The 21,023-nt window shown below is 51.2% G+C and overlaps 1 protein-coding gene across 1 annotated transcript in view; it reads right to left on the reverse strand.

Moving 5' to 3' along the window:
* Positions 1 to 21,023, reverse strand: part of CMIP (c-Maf inducing protein) — a 232,823-nt gene that overhangs the window by 61,203 nt on the left and 150,597 nt on the right. Inside the window, exon 3 of the mRNA XM_063110618.1 lies at positions 19,479 to 19,529. Coding sequence (XP_062966688.1) covers positions 19,479 to 19,529 — 51 coding nt within the window. The remainder of the gene's footprint in view (positions 1 to 19,478; positions 19,530 to 21,023) is intronic.

Genomic DNA, 21,023 nt, shown 5'->3' on the forward strand with positions numbered 1-21,023 from the left:
TCTGTTACCTGTTGGTTCAACTAATTGACAAGCAAATTAATCAATGATTACCCTCCAGGGACTCATTTTTTCAAGATGGGTGTAGGAGCACCTATTCTGAGTGGGGCGCTGGCTCTACGGAGGGGCAGGATGTGAAAGAAATGGCACAAAAATGAGTCCAACCCTTGCATACCCCTCAGTCTGGCTGGAGGGTAAGGTAAGGCAGAAGTCACTCTAATGAAGCTCCTTATTACAGTAATAATGGCTACCGCTTACCCAGTGCTCACATGTTCCAGGGACAAACACCATGCATAATGAGTGTGACAAGTGACACAAGAGCATAGTGGTTATCGCTTTTGGAGCACTCTCCATGGCCAGGGCCTGTCCTAAATGCTTCGTATAAAATAATGTTTTTAATCCTCCCAGCCACTCAGTGAGCAGAGTGCTATAATTAGCCCCATTTTACAGATGAGAAAACTGAGGATGAGAGACGTTAAGTCAGGCAGCTAGTAAGAGCCAGGCAGAACTAGGGCCCAGATCTAGCTTTGATTCTGAGCACCTGGTCATCATGCCATGCCAAGGGGCAAACCCAAGTGCTTTCTGTGCCGTGATCGATGCTGCTGCTTCCTCTAAGTTGGAGGGTTGATCCTCATCTCCTTGGCTGCCCAGTGGCAGTTGCAAGCTGGCTGCAGTGCGGCGCCCAGCAGACATCTGCCTGAAAAGCTGGCTCCTGGGGAGATGGGCAATTTGTTTGAAAGAGGGGAAAGAGCCCGGGCACTCAGCCCTACCTGCCCGCCAGAGGCAGCCCCCTTGCAGTCGTTACCGCTTCCAAGGAAGCAGAGGGAAGTCAGGTGGGTGTCCTGCTCCAGAAGCTCTGGGGCATCAGTTGGTTGCCTGGGCAACCATGAGTCTGGCTGGTGAGGAGATGGACTGGCCTTGGCGTCAGGCCCCCGCTGGGTACCACATCCTAGCTGGCACTTTGGGGCCTGCTGCATCCTGGGCAGAATTCAATCATCATGCTGGTGCTGTTGTAGCGCATTTAAAAAACTGTATGTGGCTGTTACCTCCTCACTGAGCTATGAGCACTTTGGGCGGGAATTATGCCTCTATCTGCTTCTTCAATGTTCTGCACGGTGACTGGAGGGAGCCATTAAGGGTACGTGCAAGGTGCTCTCGGTATTTGTAAAAGGTGGGGCAGGAGAGAAGACAAGCAGAATCAGAAATAAAGCTAATGTGCTTATGCAGTACCAGGCCTTGTACCAAACCCTGTAACCTACCCAGCGCTTCCCAAACGTTAATGTGCCCAGGAATCATCTGGGCATCTGGTTAAACTGAAGATGCTGATTTAGTAGAGCTGTGGGGCCTGGGAATCTGCACTTAAGTAGCTTCTGGGTAAGACTGATGCACTGGAATCCTTTAAGAAGCGAGGTTCTAACGTATGAGGCTTGTTCATTCTTCTCTATAAGGTGGACACGCTTGTCCTGTCCCCATAACATAAAGGAGACAACAGCAGAGAGGGATTAATACCTTGCTCAGGGTCATACAGCCAGTGCTGTGGGTTAGATTATGTCCCCACAAAAGATATGTTCAAGTCCTAACCCCTGGTTTCTGTGACTGTGACCTTATTTAGAAATAGTCTGTGCAGATGCGATCTAGTTAAGATGAGGTTATACTGGATCAGGGTGGGACCTAAATCCAACAACTGGTGTACTTACAAAAAGGCCATGTGGAGATGCACACGGAAGAGAAGCCCTGTGAAGATAGAGGCTGAGATTGGAGCAATGTGTCTACAAGCCAAGGAGCATCAAGGATTGCGGGCAGCCCCCAGAACCTCCCTTCAAGCCTCAGGGGTAGCGGAGCCCTGATGACACTGTGATTTTGAACTTCTGGCCCCAGAACTGGGAGAGAACACACTGTTGTAGCTTTAAGCTCCCACTTTATGGTAACTTGTTACAGCAGCTGCTGATGCTCATACAGCTGGGAAGCCACACACGAGGCTGACCCAGGAAGCCTGGCTCCTGCAGCTCTACAGTCCTGCTGCAGCCACCCATGCTGACTCACCCGGCCCTCTCATTTCACAAAGGGGACTGTGGGTGAGGAGGCAGCAGCTCTGAGTTTATCCTTGGGTTGGAATTTGCTGGGTTTTCTCACCCTGGGGGCGACATGGTATCCTGTCCCTTTCTTGCTTCCTCAAGGAACAGAAATGCTCGTGTTCACCCTGACACCTGTCCCCGGCCTATCCCCCAACTGCATAAGCCCTGCGCAGCCTCAGAACAGGCTGCGCCAGCACGCCTGCACACCTGCGTCATCAGTGACGTCAGCAGTAGCCACCTGGGGACCGGGAGGCTGTATGGGGAACTACCAGAATTTATGCAGGGACATCAGCTTACAGCTGGCAAACAGGAGTCATGGGGTAGAATCCTGGCTCAGAGCTTTCCTTTCATGATGGCTGCACATCAGCCGACCCCAGCAGCCACCATTACAACCAGGGCTTCCTGTGTGCCAGGCACTGTGCTAACACTCACCTCAAACAACCCTGCAGAGCTCACAATCCTGGCTAACATGACAACTACCTTAGGGGCTTAACAAAGTTCCTATCAGAGTCCAACCCCAGGCCAACCCCATCAGACTGGCATTGGCGGGTAGGTGGAACCTGGGCATCAGTGCTTTTTTGGGCACTGGTATCTTTAAAAGTATATTTAAACACTAATGTTCACTCACAGCAGTACTAGTTACAATCACCCAAAGGTTGGAAGCAACCCAAGTGCTCACTAACAGATGAGTCCATGCAATGGAGTGTTACTCAGCCTTAAAAAGGAAGGAAATTCTGACACACACCACAACGTGGATGCACCTTGAGGACATTGTGCTAAGTGAAGTAAGCCAGTCACAAAAGGACAAATATTGTATGATTCCACTTAAATGAGGTCCCTAGAGTAGTCAAATTCAAGAGACAGGAAGTGGAACAGTGGCTGCCAGGGGCTGGGGGGAGGGAGGAATGAGGAGTTGGTGTTTAACAGGGACAGAGTTTCAGCTTGGGATGATGAGAAAGCTCCGGACATGGATGGTCGTGACAGGACCACCACAGTGGTAATGTCCTTAATGCCACTGAACTGTGCACCTAAAAATGGTTAAAATGGTACATCATGTTATGTGTATTTTACCCCAATAAAAAAAAGTACATTTAAAATCCCCAGGCATCCCTATACTGGACAGCCACCAAAAAAAAAAGAAAAAGAAAAAAATCCCCAGGTGATTCGGGTGTGCAGCCAGGGGTCAGCAGGTGCAATCCCCACTTTACAGACTCAGAGACCACAACGTAACCTGCTCCGGGTGGGTCAGAGGTGGCTCTGCCAGAGCCAGGCCCCTCACTCAGGGTTGCCTCATGGTCCTGAGCTGCACGCACAGCCATGACCCAGACATGCTCTTGGCATTCTGGAAAGGCTCCCCGTCTTCATGTGACCCTAACCCCAGGGGAGGCCGTTTCTTCTGGAAGCCTGTTGGGTGCTATGGAAAAACAGCCACAGCACAGCCGTGCCTGGCAAAGCACGTGCTGTCCGTGAACAGAATTCCACAGATTCTAGAACTCGACACAGCTCCCCCTGCTCCTCCCATTCCTCCCCAGGACCCCTGTGCCACTGTCCCAACTGAGCCCCCTTCTCAGTAGCTGCCCGGAGGTTTGGAGAGGAGGTTGGGCCCTCAGCCCACACGTGGCTGGGCGGGGACGGGAACAGCTGCTGACAAGATGTGGCTTTTGCTTTTACGTTACATTTTGAACTGGCTGCAGAAAGACAGAAAGGGAAGGTTGAGAAAGGAAGGAGGAGGAGCAGAGAAAACACTCCCAGGGGCAGGCAGGGCAGAGGGAGCACTCGCCAAGGAAGAGGGAGACAGAAGGGAGAGAGATTGAAGGTGATGGGAGACGGTGAGGAGGGTTACCTCGGGCACTTGACACTACAGCAGCAAAAAAGACACTGTGACAGTTTCTCAGGGTTCCTGAATCAAGTCCCGGGCAGTGTCCCCTCACTGACTCCCATGCAGGCAAAGACGGGGCCAAGAGCTGCGTGATATTCTGCTGCGTGCTCTGGAGCCAACCTGCTTTGGAGGGAGGGAGGGCTGGGCCTCGAGGCTCGCTCATCAGAAAGAGAAAGGGAAATGTCCACCTCTTGCCCCTGCCAGATTAGCTGGTGTCATGAGTTGACTGGTGGCCTGTCAAAAGGTGTGTTCACATTAAATCCCTGGAATCTGCGAATGTGACCTTATTTGGAAAAAAGGTCTTTGCAGGTGTAATTAAGTTAAGGATCTTGGGATGGGGAGATCATGCTAGATTATACAGTGAGCCCTAAATCTAATGGCAATTGTCCTCAAAAGGGACACACAGAGGAGAGACAGAAGAGGAGAAGGCCATGGGACCATGGAGGCACAGACTGGAGCGACAGCCACAAGCCAAGTGCTCTGGTCTGAATATTTGTATCCCTGCAAAATTCACATGCTGAAACCTGATCACCAGTGTGAGGGTATTTGGAGGTGGGGCTTTTGGGAAGTGATTAAGTCATGACAGTGGAGCCCTCATGAATGGGATTAATGTCCCTTATAAAAAAGGCCCCAGACAGAGAGTTGTTTTGTCCCTCCCACCACAGAGGACACAGCTTATAAAAGCGGATACAGAGAGAAGAGGGCTGTCCATGAACCAGGAAGTGAGTTCTCACCAGAAACCAAATCTGCCTTGATCTTGGACTTCCCAGCCTCCAGAACTGTGAGAAGGAAATTTCTGTTGTTCATAAACCACTCAGTTTATGGGATCTTGTTTTAGCAGCCTGAGCGGACTGAGACACCAAGGTACGTCTGGAGCCACCAGAAGCTGGAAGAGGCAAGGACCAGAAGGAGCCTCCCCATGAACCTCTGGAGGGAGTGTGGCCCTGCAGAACTGGGAGACAGTACATGTGTGTTGTCTGTGGGAGTTTGTTATGCAGTTCAAGGACACTCACTTAACTGGGAGCAACCCAGCAGGGAAAGTCCAGGCTTCCTTGTGCCCTCTGGTCTGGCCTCCAGCAGTGCCCCAGCTATCAAATACCATCAACAGTGGCCAGGCAGGGTTGCACAGTGCTTCCCACTCTGATCTAGGGAGCCAGGCAGGTTCCCAGCCCCTTGCTCAACACACCCAACACTTTACACCTGCACCGTAAACTCTTTTTACTCCTTGTGACACTCCTTATTGTCCCTCTCTGTCACCTCCCACCTTCACTCACTCTGGGATTTATGGGCTGGCAGCTTCCCCCACCAGTCTGGAAACTCCTGGGAACTCAGAGGCTGAGGCAGACCCTGTTTCTGCTCTCAGGTGTGTGAATTAGAAGAAACTTAGAGCGGAGCAGATCTACGCTTGAATTTCTTTTCTGCTACTTATAAGCTGAGCAGCCTCAGGCAAACTGCACCACCTTTCTGAACCTTAGTTTCCTCACCTGTAAAATGTGGTTAATAGTAGCCTCTTAGAACTGTTAAGAGGATTAAATGCAATGTTACAGGCTTGAAAAATGGTAACTATTAAGTTCAGCAGGACACATAAGTCTGAGAAAAAATAAGGGTGATTAGAACCCTCTAAATGTCCATCAATAGAGAAATGCTCACACTGTGGCCCACCCACCAGTGTAATACCACAGAGCAGTTAAAAAGAATGAAGGAGCGCTACAAGATCTGCCCTGATTCCAAGTGTGGAAGCAAACACACGCAAAGGCCATGCTTACATGCAAACACACATGGCTCTAATACACGGGGGGGGAGGGGGGGGGCCCACACCAGGAAAGACCTGTCAGGCTGGTAACAGCTATCTTCTTTGGAGAAGGAAGTGCTTGCGGAGGTGGGGCACAGAGGCACAGGCTCAACTTTATCTGTAATGTTTCAAATTGTTGCAGGAAGCCATACGCCTGCATTGCACATTTAATTAAAGAGAAATGAGGGGAAAAAATCCCCAAACATTTCAGAAATTGGGATTGCGGTGGGGGCATTGTACACAGAATTCTTAAATTGGTCAGAATGCATATTCTTAGAGAAAAATGGAAGCTATTTGAGATCCTATTATTTTTTACTTTTTAGTGGCCCAGTAGATTATCTGATTTTTGAAATAATACATGTTTTTTGAAAAATCTACAATGGTGCAGAGCAGTGTCAGGGCAGAGAGGACGGAGCACCAAGGATCCATTGTGAGGGGCTCTCTGACTGCACCTGGGCATGCTGATGGCATCATTGCACTGACTCCCTTTCTGTGCACATGCACACATGCACACACATCAGTGTAAAACTGCACATAAATTCAGGCCATATACGTTGGCTTTTTTTTTTTTTTTTTTAACCTCTCCTCTGCCCTTCCTCTACCAGTCTCCTGAGTCCATGCTAACACCATGATACCACGGTATATATCAGGGTTCAGAAAACATTTTCCAGAGGGCTGGATAATAAATATTCTAGGCTCTGTGGGTCACACCATCTCTGTTGTAACTACTGCCCTATTGCAGCATAAACGGGCAGGGCTATGTTCCAAAAACAACCCCCTTATTTATAAAAACATGCAGACCCCTGGTATATATCATTTCATATCTTTCTCCATGGTCATATACAATCAAACACAAATATATAGAAAGGGTTTTTCTTTGGGGGGGGGGTCCTCATTTCGTTTCACATTATACATATGTCTGTGCTTCTGGCTTTTTCTCTGTTGACACCTGGTGGAAGTTACTCCAAATCAGTATCGATTTTCCCAGTCTGTATACTTGTGTAAGCCACCTCAAATACCACTGGGCGGAGGCAGGATCTACATTTACAAAATTAAAATGAAACCAACAGAAGTCCTCCCGCCTGACCTCTGCCCTGTGTGTCAATCCCCTCTGGAGTCTTCCTGGCAATGCCACCAGCCTTGGCTCCCAAACCTCAGTGACCGGGCCCTGTCTGCTGACCAAGGCTGCCCTGTGTCTAAGAGCTCTTTCCACTCAATATTAAAGACTGCAGTGGGGACCTCTTATTAGTCACTCATACAAGATGGCATTCTCTGTCTCATGTGGTTTTTGTTTGCGTTAAGTGGCTGGCTGGTACAGGGATCCGAACCCGTGACCTTGGTGTTATAAGGCTGTGCTCTAACCAACTGAACTAACCGGCCAGCTCTGAGACAGCATTTTCTAAAGAAACACCCCTAATTAATAGCAGCTAACAGCCTGCCAAATACATTTAAAAATGCAAGTACTGGGCTGAGCCCGTGGCGCACTCGGTAGCGTGCTGCGCTAGCAGCGCGGCGACGCTCCCGCCGCGGGTTCGGATCCTATATAAGAATGACCGGTGCACTCCCTGGCTGAGCGCCGGTCATGAAAAAAAAAAAAAAAAATGCAAGTACTATACCGAGACCGCTGCTCCTCCGCGGTGTGGGACGGGGCCGGCCCCAGGCGAGCTTCTCTGCCCTGGAATGCAGAGAGCAGCACCAGCTCTGTTTCCTCTGGGCCTGATAAAGGGAGCCGTGTCTATCCCAAATAAGGATTTCCCTTGCTCAGCCTCAAGACAGTAGCATCTCAACAGGGGCCTCTGTTGTTTATTTTATTGCAAACTTTATCTTGTGCTTGCAGTACTTCAAAGGGCATCTCATCCGTCCATCCCTTCACAAGCCCCCATTCCTTGCCAGGCTGCCTCCTCTGGGCTGGAGTCACTGGCTCCTACCCTGAAAAAGGACCCAGTTCCCTAATAAATTTATTTACAGTTGGTCTCTAACGTGCGTTTCAAGACAGGTAATGTCACACTTGAATATAGGATAAGGCATATATCTGCCTTTCCAAGTGGGGGATCATGTGGAGAGACAGGTTTACCAGGAGGCTTGGGGAGGGGCCCTCAGACAGTCACCCTGAGAATGCTCCTGGGCAAGGGAAGCCCAGGATGGATCCTAGGAGTGTGAATTTGATGGGGAATTCTAAGATATGGGCACAAAAGGAGGGGACACCGGCAGACTAATCCAAAAGCTACGGACGTCATTTATTTATGTTTGACCTTGGGCTGTGAGGGACCCAGCAACAGGACCGAACAGATACAGAAGGAGGCTTCAGACCCTGGGTTTGAATTCTGGCTTGGATGCATGAGAAAAGTTGTTTCATCTGAGTCAGTTTTTCTGTCTATAAAATGAAGATATAACACGCACCTTGCAGGGACACCGTGCAGCCTAAATAGATAACACAGATGTAGTGGATGGAAAATAGGAGGCATTCAATAAAGGTTTACTGCTCTTTCCCCTTTCTTCAAGCTATTGCAGTGGTTCTCAAACTGTGGCAGGCACCAGAATCCCCCGGAGGGCGTGTTAAAACAAAGCTTGCTGCACAACCCCCCTGCCCGCAGAGTTTATGAGACAGGAGATTTGCATTTCTAGTAAGTTACCGGTGACAGGGATGCTGCTCCTCGAACCCTACCTTGAGGACCACTGAGCCACTGGTTCAAAATCTCCAGGTCTGTAGTGGCCAGGAGGCCTGGGATGAGATAAGTGGAAGATTCAACGCAGACTTTGACAAAGGCCTCAGGAGTCACCAGACATGGTCTGCTTGAGTCTTTGGCCATCTATGGCCAGTGTCAAGTTGGCCCCCAACCTCCTGGGCATGCTCATAGACAGAGGTCAGACTCAGCCCAGTCTTGCATAGGGTCTCATCCAAACATCTGCCAGGCCACCAGTTTTTCCAGCCCCACCTGGCAACAAACCACCATGGCAATCTGCCACCACGAGCCAGCAGGCACCATTAGGATGGCTTCATGTCACCCAAAGGGGGTCTCTGTCTGTCTCGGGGCTTTGTCAAAACTGTCCACTGGTTCTAAGAATGCACTGGGGTCCTCAGGGAGCAGGACGCAGGCAATGGCCACCAGGGCTGGGGGGGTTTGGGAATCGTCTCCTGGTCATTAGCCTGTCTCCCAAACACCTTTCCTTCCAGAGAGTCAAACTGGCTGTCCCGCTGGGTATTTTCCGATCACCTCTGGGTGAGGTGAGGGCCTAATTCCTCTGTGGGGACAGGCGCTGCTCTTTTCAGTCTCTGTTTGGTCTCGTCTCCGAGCCAACGGGCAGGCGGGTGGGAACCTCGGAGGCCAACACAAGGACAGCAGCCACCTCCCCTCCCAGGCTGGGCCACCCGGCCACTGCCCCACCCTAAGAGCAGATCAGCATCCCCATCTCCCGGACTCTGCTGCTCACCACGGGCTGCGAAACAGACCCACTGCAGCCTCCTGTAGAACAAAAGATCTTGCCTATCAAGACTCTACATACTATTTATGTTTAAAAAACACATCTTAAAAGAAAGGAAAAAAAAAAAGATTCTGCCATAAAGGGCAGAAAACAAGTTCGCCCGCAAACCGTTTACGTGAAAAACTTCCTTGTATGGCTCAGTGACTCATCAGCCCCCATCAAAGCGTGCGTTGGATGACACACTAAAGCACTGGTCCCCCCCTTCCTTGTCTGGAAAAAACAACAACCCACAAATGCCACTTCTTTCCTGGCCGTTTGGAGAACCACATGTGCCATTCCCGAGGCCCAAGAAAGACCTTCATACAGAAGGTGGGGGCAAGGAGAGTCCTGAATGTCCCAAAGCCCAAGCCTGGTCACAGAAAAGGGACAGGAGAGCACAAGGAAGGGCTGGGTGGTCCAATACATAGTGCAAAACCCAACTCTTCTGCTGCCTAGCTCTGCAGGTGGGGCAGGTCACCCCACCTGGTCCCCGGGTTCCAGATGCTTCACCTACCACATGCGGATGGTTGTGGGGTCTCCAGGGGCAAGAACTGGGTAGCAAAGCCCCTGGTGCTGCCTCTGGCCTGTAGATAGTAGACACTCAACAAATGCTCTCCCCTCCGTCCTTTCTCTCAGGACCTCAGTTTCCCCATTCAGATGACAATGTTTTACTGAAAGATCCCCATCTAGCTTGAACCTTGTTGGAACAGACTACCACAAAAGTGTGAAAAAGAATGAAGTGGATCTGTATGTGCTCCTATGGAGACATCGCCATGATACATAAGTAAAGGAGAAAGGAGCAAGGAGCAAAGCGGTGTGGATAATAAAATCTGGGTGGTGTTTAAACAGGAATATTCATAAAAACTCCCCAAGAAGCCCCAGAAGATTGCTAAGAGCGATCGCCTTGGGAGAAATGGACCCGATGAGGGAGGAGACTAACTTCATTTTATACATTTCTATACTTTCTAGAACTACCATACACGTGCACAAATTTTACTCTTCAATGTTAACACAGGATATCTGGCTGGGCAAGGGACTGGCTAAAAAGGGGCACAAGTGAATTTGCTGTGGTGATGGAAATTTGGGCAGTGGTTATTCAGGTGAATACCGTAATCAAAACTCCTCATGCTCAGCAATTAAGACTGAAATGTATGTAAATTATGTAAATTTGCTGTATGTAAATTATAGCTCCAGTTTTCAAAACTTAAAAAGTGTTAACAAAGGTTTATGACAGTGAGCTTTTTTTCAGTTTTCTCTTTCCTTTTCAGGATTTTTTTTGAAATACAATTTTTAAATGTCCTTCCTGTGTCTTAGGGCTGTCACATTGCTAGTGGAAGTATCAACTGGTACAACCACTATGGAAAACAGTTGGGTAGCAATGAATAAAGGTGGCCATGAATCTGCCCTATGGCCCAACAACTTAACTCCTAGGCATATGCTCAACAGGAATGTGGACATGTGTTCACCAAAAGACAAACTAGAATGTTCACAATGGTTGTTCACAGTGGTTTTGTCTGTAACAGCCCCAAACTGGAAATATCTATTAATAAGAGAATGAACAAATTTCAGACTGTATGATTCCATTTTGATAAAGTTCAACTATACACAAGACTAATCTGTGCTACTAGAAGACAGAATAGTGGTTTCCCACTGGGGAGAGAGGCCACGGTCATGCCCTGTGTCTTGATCGGGAAGGATTCACTCTTCTGTGCATTTTTCTACATGTATGTTACTCTTCAATGAAAAGCTTATGTAAACAGACAAAAAAGTCCCATGTCTACTCTAAAGAGCTCTGGCAGGGGAAAGTGAAGACTGGACCCAAGACGAGGCTGCCTAGCCCATGCCCCCACCCTCCGGGTATGTGACTGTGCCAACACCCACAGCAAGAAGCTGGCAGGTCCCAGGCCCCTCGCCAGGCAGGAGGCTGGGCATAAAGGCCCACCTCCCTGGGTTCAAATCCCATTTCCGCCTGTTTCTAGCTGTGTGACCTCAAACAAGCCCCTCTGCTCTCTCAGATCTTCCTTCAAGACAGGGCTAATCACACTTTGTGAGATTTCACTATATAAAACACATGCAAGCCCCCAGCACAGCTCCTGACATTAGTAGGTGCCTAATAATTGTTTTTCTCTCCCTCTACTGTAAAGAAATCCCGAGAGCACATGATGAGCTCTGCTCCCCAAGGCTGCCCAACCCTCTGCCACTTGTTAGTTTCAATCCCTGAAGCTCCCTTTGTTATTAGTTACAGGGTCCCTGATGACCCATTGAGGGGCATGGGCCAGGGATGGGAGATGCTGGAGACCATGGCCATCCCAGAGGGACCAGCAACCTGGGTCCCCAAAGGCCTCCCTCCTTGGGTTCTGCTGAGCACACGTGTGGAAGAAGTCGCTTTGGAAAGGGCCTTTGCTCCCTGGGTCTCAGCTCTGTCAGCAGCTGTGCCTCCCGCTGAGGGCCCCTCCCGTACTCCTGGAGTAGTACAGGCCCCCTGCCTGGAGGGGAAAGCCCCTCCTTTCACAGTTCTCAGCTGAATCCTTTTGATCCCTTCTTAAGAGGTCACAAAGCCTCCTGGACTGAGTGCGGGGAATTAATCTGAATGGAATTCCTGCCTTTTTGACCTGGACAAAGCAGGCATGTGGTGAAGCCCTAACAGCAAGGAGACCAGTCTGTCTGTCCTTGCCTCCTCGCTTCCCGGTCTTACCTTCCTCCTCAGAGGGCAGGACACTTGGATTCCTGCTACTGTTGCACATAGAGGAGAAGCACACCCAGAGGGTGTATCTGGAAGCTCCACAAAGGCTCCTATGAGCAAGCCCCAAAGAGGCACTGGGCCTGGGCTCCAGGAACACTCGGTGCACCACAGGCCCAGGAGGTCACTAGGGCAGGGTGGGGGGACACGCTCACTCCTTTTGTCAACTGGGTCAACTGCAGGGGCTCTGTTGAAGAGTCTGCCTCAGGAGAGAGCATGCAGTGACTGATTGGTGGTATTCATGGGGGCTGAAGGCAAACGTGCCTGTGCCTCCCTTCTTCTGGATCCTTCCACACAGAGCCTATTTTCCTGCATCCTTGTTCATCAAGAAGAATACTGAGTGGTTATCACATGGCAGGTACTGCTCTGAATTCTTCACAGCTACTAACCCATTTAATCCTCACCAGAACCTAATGAACTTGGCCTTGTTATAAACCCCATTTTATTTAGGAGGAAAAGGAGGCCCAGAGAAGAAAGTATCTAGTCCAGGGTCACAAAACCAGTAGGTGGTGGAGCCAGCATTGGAACCCAGGCAGTTGGGCCCAGAACCCTCACACTTAAGCATTGCAGAAATTATTCTTTCAGGAGTCAATTGGCAACATGTGGTAAGAGGCACAAAAAAATACCCCTTCCCACTGGCCCAGTAATCACTGTCTAAAAAACTGCCCTAAAAAAATAAAGCAAAAGAAGTCAAAGCTTAGGTGTGAGGTAGTCATGGCTGCATCATCTGTAAGACAGCAAAACTGGAAACAACCCAAATGGCCAAAGACAGTGGAGTCCCTTGGTCGGTTCTGCCACAGCCACTTCACGGACTGTTGCACAGCCAAGACGGCTTCCTCGCACAAGCTGTGGGAACATGCTAGAATGTGTACGCTGCAACGTACACCAATGCACACAGGCTGCCGCGTACCTGGCCGCACCTGCCAAAGTGTCCCTGCAAGGATGGAGGAAGCCTGGGAGGGGATCTGAAAGAGTCAGGATGGCAGGAACAGGGGGTGGTTGTGCTTGACATGGTTGTAAAAAGCGAGAGACGGAGAGACGGAGAGAGACAGAGAGGGGGCAGTGGGGGCAGAGAGCACGAAGGCAGTGTGCTAGTGGGTGGGGGGAGTGACGGGCAAGGTCTTCCCTTAGTCAGGGGGACACCCTGGGCCGGTGGGAATGAGTCCGCCAGAAGCCACCCAGGAGAGTACTGGTCCACCACAGGGGGAGGTAGGAGCAGGGCTAGGCCTGGCACACAGAGCCTGGATTTTGGAAGCAGGGCACACAAGTGACGCAGTGTGTTTGGGGCAGATATGGAGGTAGTGGTCCTGAGCCTGGTCTTCGGGGCCTGGGGAGAGGTGGCGAGCTGGTGGCTATGCTGACATGCAGAAGAGAAACGGGTTTGCCGAGTCAGAGGTTAATGCCCATGATCCTCACAGTGACGTCTGTGAGACTGGGGGAGAATGTAAGGCTCCCACACAAAGCCTCCCGAAACAAGTGCCTGGGCTCTGAGCTCGCAAGCAATGCGCAGAGAGGGCAAAGGGCTGCCAGAAGCGCAAGCTCACAGGGTGAGAACTGTCTGGGTGTGTGTACGTCCGGGGGTGTGTACATCTGTGTGTGTGTGTGTGTGTGTACGTCTGGGGGCTGTGTGTGTACATCTGGGGGTTCGTACGTCGGGGGGGTTGTGTGTGTGTGTGTGTGTGTGTGTGTGCGCGCGCGCGTTTGTGAGTCATGCTCTGAGTGGTTAAGGTCAAAATTCTGGACTCAATCAGACTTGTGTTCAAATCCCAGCTCTGCCATTTAATAGTTGTGTGATCCTGAGTGAATGGTTTCACCTCTCAGCCTCAGTTTCCACATTTTAAAATGGGAACATAGGAGGAAAGGCCCCCACTCAGGGTCATGAGGACTCTCCGAGGTGACGTAGGCACATGCTTGCATGGGAGCAAGCTCCCCATCCCTGGTGTCATGACCAGCTGCTGCTTTGTGCTGAGGCTGGGGGGATCCAGTGGGCTCCCCAAAGACTCAGATGTGAGCTCAGGAAGGCGTTTGCAACTTGGTGGAGAGAGGAGTCTGGGCCACAGCCATGGGACACTAAGAGTGGCTCTTCCTAGGGAGGCTTCCCATGCCCAGGAAGGGAGAAGGAGGCAGGTCCAGGGAGGACAGTTGGAGGTGGGGGGGCAGGCATCTGCTGGAGGGTCCCATCCTGAGCCTCAGGCATCCCCTCCCCTATGGGGTCCCCCTCCAGCTTGATCCTCAGTGAGGGGTGTAGGGGAGGACACTGGCTCAAGGGGTATTGTCATTCTGTTGTGGTGTCCTGGGAATCCCTGGACCTTCTTCCCTGTGTGTGGGGAAGGGTGAAGAGTCCTGCCCTCCTGAGAGCACAGCCAGACAGGGAAGGGAGGACCCAGGCATTGCCCCTGGCCCTCGGCCATCCCAGGCGCACAAGCCTCTGACAGTGGCTGTCCCTCAGTGGGAGCTCCAAACACGGACCCAGCTAACGCCCGATATGCTGCCGCTCAGCAGGTGGAAGCAGGACCGGGAACCTCGCTGGGAGGTGCCTGTCCTTGGCAATGACCTTCATCCCCTTGCACTCTCAGTCCCCTCATCTGTGAGGGGACACTCGAACCTGGGAGACAATCCCTGGCCAGAGCCAGGCAGACACCTTGCTGAGGACACACTTCCCACCCACCCTCAGCTCTTCCAGACCTCGATTCTGTTGGGGCTGGAAGGGGCTGTGAGGGGGAGGGGGCCTGAGCCAGCTGCTGCTACTGCCTGGGACCCCCTCAGAGACACCTGATAACAGTGCCTGAGACACTCCCTTCTACCTGCTTCACATACAACAGAGAGTTTGATTCTCAGGGGGATCCAGTGAACGAGGTGCTGTCATCATCCCCACTTCACAGATGAGAAAACTGAGCCACAAATAAACACATTTCACAGCCAATATGCTCACGTGCAACATTCACAACTCACAGCCCCCCAAGTTCTTTCTCACCCTCCTTTCCAACATAGACGAGGGACAGAGGCCTGGATGAAGGTGACCACGAGGCTGTGGCCACCCCAGGGGTTGGGAAACCCTGCTCAGAGAGGAGGTGGCAGCCGTGGCCAGGGCAGACAGCCAGTGAGGATGCAAACCTGGGCTGGGATTTTCCCAGAGCCAAGCTCATTCCTATGGCACTGCCAGCCCTGGGACAGAAAAGCAAGCCAGCTTCTGGTCTCACGCACAATCTGTTCCTTGGCCCCTGGCTCTGGGGCTTGGCTCCTGGGGCTGCTCTTAGTGACCCAGCTTCCCCGGGGATAAAATCACCTTGGTTTCCAAGACTTCTATGCAGCGGCCTGAGGGACCGTTCTCAGCAAGTACAGAGACTGGAGGCACCAGAAGCTCCAGCTACTCAAAGCAGGTGTATCCGGGCTTCTTGGGAATCCTGCAGGAGTCTAGCATGTGTCTCCTCACAGGCCAGTACTCAGAGACTGGGTACACCTGGGCTTCTTGCCTCCAAACTTTGGACACAGAAACGGGCCGATTTTCTCACAGCTTTGTAAACACACACCGTCCCTCACGGCCTGGAACGTACTTTTGGCTTTGCCACACAAACTGGTCTGTCCCCTCACAGCCTCGTACACACTGACAGGCCTGTCTCCACAGGACCTGGCCTCCAAGGGTCAGGGCAGGAGCAAGGAGGTACATCTCTGAGTCAGAACTGAGGCCTCATTAACTCACTGCAACTGTTTATGCTTCCACACCCCCAGGAATTGGCCTCAGGGGCGAACCACCCAAACCAAACAGGGCCAGCCTCCCCAGGGAGCCCTCAAGGCTGCAGGCTCTGCTCTAGCAGATCCTGGGAGGGCTGGAGCCACCTGTCCCAGCAGCTCAGAGCAGCCCACCCCACCCTCCTTCCTATGATGGGGGATGCTGGTCCTCCTGTGGGGCCCCAGGCTCCTCGGAGCCCCCTGAACAACACTGGCTGAGGGCAGGAGGCCGGGAGGAAGCGCAGACCTGCCCCGAGAGAGAGGCCTTGTGCGTCAAACCCTGCTCCCCTTTTTAGTGGCCTTGAGACCTTGGACAAGTGACCTGGACTCTCTGCACTCAAATTTCCTCATCTTGGAATGTCAGATAACATTAGAACATTAGAATGTCAATAACATAGAACCTACTCAGTGAGATGAGAAAATACACAAACCACGGTGCCCAGCACCGAGTAAGCCCCTCCATGATGGCGTGTGAACGTGCTAATGTTCTGAGCTGAGGCCACTAAAACAACAGCATCACTGGCTGGAACTGAGATCGGCAAGAATATCACCTAGATGTTTCATTTTTATACGCTGCCTTGCTCCACAAAGCCAGTTGAGGCTGATTCTATAGCAGTGTTTCTCACCCTTTTTTTCATTATTGGCCCCCTCGGAGCCTTTTTTGACACGTTTCCCCCTATTTGCCCTCCTCTTTGAAGTCAAACAGTGAAGAATAAGATTTTGTTAAGCAGGGTTGAGCTTTGGAGGGCCACACACTACCGTAATAACTAAGATTTTTTAAGACCCAAAGAACTAATTTTGGTCCCCTTAGGGGCCATGTTGCTCTGTTGGGAATGCCCCAGATCCCGGCACAACTTGATAAAAACTAAACAATGGGAACACAGGATTTAAGAAAAATGTATTCTGTACATGCACTGTAGCTACAACATACAGATATATATTAGAGTAGGGGATAAAATGGCAAAAAGGACATTTAGAAAATTTAAAAATTCAAGCTGAGGTTGTGAGATTTCTAAATGTCCTAATTTTGAACTTCTATTGATTTTTTCAGTGAGAGACAGAAGAAGAGAAAATAAAGAAAGAAAAGAAAAGGAAAAAACAAAATGGTAGATTGTAAATACAGAGGGGAGAGAGTATCAGTCAAGTCCTGAGTGGGCTGAAGAGTACAAACCTCAGAGTCAAGCACAGTGTAATCAAGGAGGAGGTAGGATGGCTCCACAGGTCTGGACTGAAATCTGCTGTGCAACTATCAGTAAGTCACTCAACTTCTGGAGCCCCAGTTCCCTCATGCGCTGAATGACAATGAACTGGAAAGCACCTAGCCAGGCCTGGCACATCGTAGGTACACTCTAACTTCATGAGTTAAGGGAACACTTGCTGGAATCTATCCAGACCATAGGACAAGTAAGCTACTAGGATTCAAATCCAGGTCTTACAGTTTGTTTTGCTAGCTGGTGGCACTTCTAAAACACCTTTATGTTTCTTTGCCATCTTAAAAGCAGGAGAGCATGCCTCCTCAAATCTCACCAAAACTGGGTGGCAAAGAGCCACTGGAATTTAATCAAGTTGCTAACACTGAGATACCACTGCCACCTGGTGGCAGCATACCTAAATTATTGGGGGGCAATTGATTGTCAAAGGGGAAGAGCTGCCAGCGTTTTACACGTGCACAGGACACAAGTCCATGTGAATGTCATGGGAACGAAGGTCACCATCCACCACATGGCAAAAGGGCCAGCACGCTGCTAGGAATGTGTCAGCTCCTTGATGCTTTTTCAAAAAAATTTAACTGACTAAATCCAACAACCCTAAACAAACTGAACGCTGCCATAACTGAGTGCAGACATCCACGTCTACACAACAACTGCTAGAAACCCAGGGTTCCCCGATTCTGTACTTCCTTAATCAATTGTTCGAACCTCACATGCACTCCTTGGCATTTGAACGTTTCAAGCTTCAACTTTTAAATCACCTTTACAGCCAAAGTCTCCCAAATTCCATCTTCCGTGCCCACTCTCTTAGTCATCCCTTGTTACTATATAATGTTCACAGGTTACACAAGCACTGCCTTCTAGGTGTGCCCGTAAGTCACCGTTGAAGAAGATGCTGACCAGGGCTAGGCAGAAAGCACCGCTCTGTGGAATACCACTAAAGACGGCCTTCTCCACTGACACTGATCTTGGCCACCTTTCAAAGGAGGCATCTCCCCACCCGTCAAGCAGGCAGTGTGTCTCCAAGTACATTCTGCTGTGTCCTGAGCTAAGGAAAAAAGCGAGGCTGCCCCTTACTGAGGACTCACATGTGAAACACCATGGAGAACAGAAGAGGCGGAGACTCCAAGCGGTCACTGTCCCTGGTGGTGAAAAGTCTCTTCCTTCAGGTAGCCCCCTCACCCCCACCCCAGTTATGTGTCCTCCCTCTCGCCTGCTCTGGCATTTAACTCCCAGATGGCCCCCGACAGGTTGTGATGTATGTCCTGCCTGTCCGGGGACATGCTTGTACCTGGGCGCACAGAGAGCCAGACATCGGGGATGCTCTCCCTGTGGAAACAGACTCTTGGCAGTACCTGCTGATGCTGTGAGCAGGTGTGTGCCACCTCGCCATCCTAGCTGCCACCTGGCGCCTTCTGACTGACTCCGCTCAGAAACTTGTGGGCACTGGAAAGCTTGATGTGGGTCCTGCCTGGCCCCTGCTAGCCACGATAGCCCGGCCTCCAGTCTGAGCCCCACCACTGCCACGTGTGAGACAGGAGCAATGACAGTGAGGACCTTAAGAGGCTGCGGCAAGGAGGCAATGTACAAGACGAGCCTCACGCAGTTCCTGGCACACTGCAGGAGCTTAATAAACACTGGTTTCCCCTTCATAGCCCCAACTTGAGACTCGTGCTCAACTTCTGAGACTTGGCCCCACAGGCACAAAGAGAGAGCACTGGCAGCTGACAGGGACAGGAGGGCAGTGGCCCTCTGTGGAACCAGGAATGTCATTTTCCAGGGTTGTATTTCTGTCCCCCACCCCAGCAGTGGTGAGAGCCCCTCCAGAGGCATGAGAGGAATTCTGAGTGTTCCCTCGGTCCCCCCAACACGACACAGGGCATGAAGCCCGGCACGGGGCCAGCTATTCCTCCCCCGCGGCTTTCCAGCTCACTGTAAAGATGACAGCTCATGACATACACTGTCCATGCCAGCCATACTCTGCTGGCTCTGCAGGGCCAAGGGCCTGTCATGGCTTGTTCTAAACTAAGAGATCAGACGGCAGGGACAGGCAAGGCGAGAATGAGAAGCTGACTGTCCACGCTCCACGCCCTGGTGCTAACGTCAGGATTTCCAAAGCCTGAGCCTGGGGCAGAACTCAGGCTCCTCCTTGGGTGGCTGGGAAGGCCCTTCTCTGCCCCTGGGTCTTGAAAGTGACCAGTGGAAGATTAACTGCCCTTTTAAGTGCCTGAAGGTTCTGAACCGTCCTGTGTAGAACTAGAACCGGGAAATTACGCCAGAAAGCCAGATGACTGAAAGGCAGGGAAGACCATGCAAACAGGGCTTGGGTTTTTGAATCTCTGGCAAGTTCGCACTTTGCACAGCTTTCAGCAGTTGCTTTCAACCCAGCATCTTAAGCCTCAGAAATGCAGCCTCCCCTGGCTTCTCAGGCTCGCCTTATTCTGACAGCAAGCAGTTGTACGGTCCTTTTGGAAGCAAGAAGACAGCTGTAGGGCCACTGAGCACAGCGGCCACCAGGGCGGGGTGCCGCAACAGTACTGCAGGGGGACAGGTAGAGGTGGCTGCCCCAATGGGCAACCATGTTAGGACTTACCTTCCACTGCAGAGAATGGAACCACTGGTCTCGCAGGTAGCTATTGGCGGCCTGCAACGACAAGAACAGGACAGCGAGGTCCAGTCACTGAGTGCAGCATCTCAGCACCTTAGAGGCCTACATGAGTCCCAGCCTGCTATCTGACAGTCTGCCCTTTGACCCTAATGAGACTTCTCTGAGACTTGCCAAGCTGAACTCAACATGTGCGAAACAAAAGAGAAGTGCTAACCAGGGGGGCTCTTCTGAAAATGAGACATCACTGCCATCATGTGCTCATTTTGCAGGGACGAGTGACTTCAGACACTGCTGGCCAGAGAGCTTTTAACTGCACACACGTCTGACTTATTTAGGATCGTGGGAGGGGCTGGAAAAACCGGTTCAAGGCAGGTGGTGACAATGGAGCAGGACTGCTCTCAGCGCCTGGCCTCTGTTGTCTATGCATTCTCTTGTCAGTCCTCACAACAGCCCCATGAGGTGGCTTCTATCACTGTGCCAGTTTCACAGAGGAAAAAATAGAGACCCTGAGATCTCACAACTAGTACACTGAAACCCACGGCAGCCCAGCTTCCAAGCCTGTGTGTTTAACCACGACACTCTCCTGCCAGTTGCAGAAAGTCATGGGACAAAGCACCTAGCCTTGAACTCAGGTGGATCTAGGTTGAAACTCAGAGTGGTGAGGTGGGGGAGGGCAAAACCTTCCCTGATCTATACCACGCCAGTTTTGAGCCCTTGGGCAACTCAGCCTCAACTTTCCCATCTGTACAATGGGGACAAGAGCCTTGATCTTGCAAGGCTATTGTGAGGACTGGGAATGATTCCCATAGAGCATCTAGACCGTGTGTGGCACATGGCAGGGGGTCAAACAAAAAAGCAGCCCTTGTTCTTGTAGTTATCACTGCCATCACCAATTCCTCTCAAGTAAAACGTGGCCCGAGGAGGCCCCTACAGGCACTGCTGTGCACCGCTGCCGCCCTCACCTCTGTTTCCAGCAGATGTGCGAATGGCAGTGGCAATGCTGGTGGTGACACACACTAAGCCCTGCGAGTGGACTGGCTCATGGGGTCCTTGCAGGACAGTCCTGTGAAGCTGGCATTGTCAGCATCTCATGGTACACATGAGGAAACAGAGACTCAGTTGGTTAAAACTTTTCCCCAGGACTCACACAGGAGGTATAGGCCCAGGAACTGAGGCCAGAAGGTCCTACTCTTGGTGTAAACCATGATGTGGTAGTGTTCTGAGCTCTCCACTGGCCACGCCGGCAGAAATGCGGCATCCACTCCCACCAGGCCTCCCAGCCCTCTGCTCCAAGTGACCCTGACTCTTTTTTTTAAAAAAAAGGATGACCAGTAAGGGGATCTTAACCCTTGACTTGGTGTTGTCGCACCATGCTCACCCAATGAGCTAACCGGCCATCCCCATATGGGATCCGAACCCGTGACCTTGGTGTTATCAGCACCACACTCTCCCGAGTGAGCCACAGGCCGGCCCGAAGTGACCCTGACTCTGACAGTATAGCAACTCTCTGACAAAGGCCGGAGCCTCTCT

The sequence above is a fragment of the Cynocephalus volans genome, chromosome 10 (genome assembly GCF_027409185.1).
Source record: "Cynocephalus volans isolate mCynVol1 chromosome 10, mCynVol1.pri, whole genome shotgun sequence".
NCBI classification, from domain to species: Eukaryota; Metazoa; Chordata; class Mammalia; order Dermoptera; family Cynocephalidae; genus Cynocephalus; species Cynocephalus volans.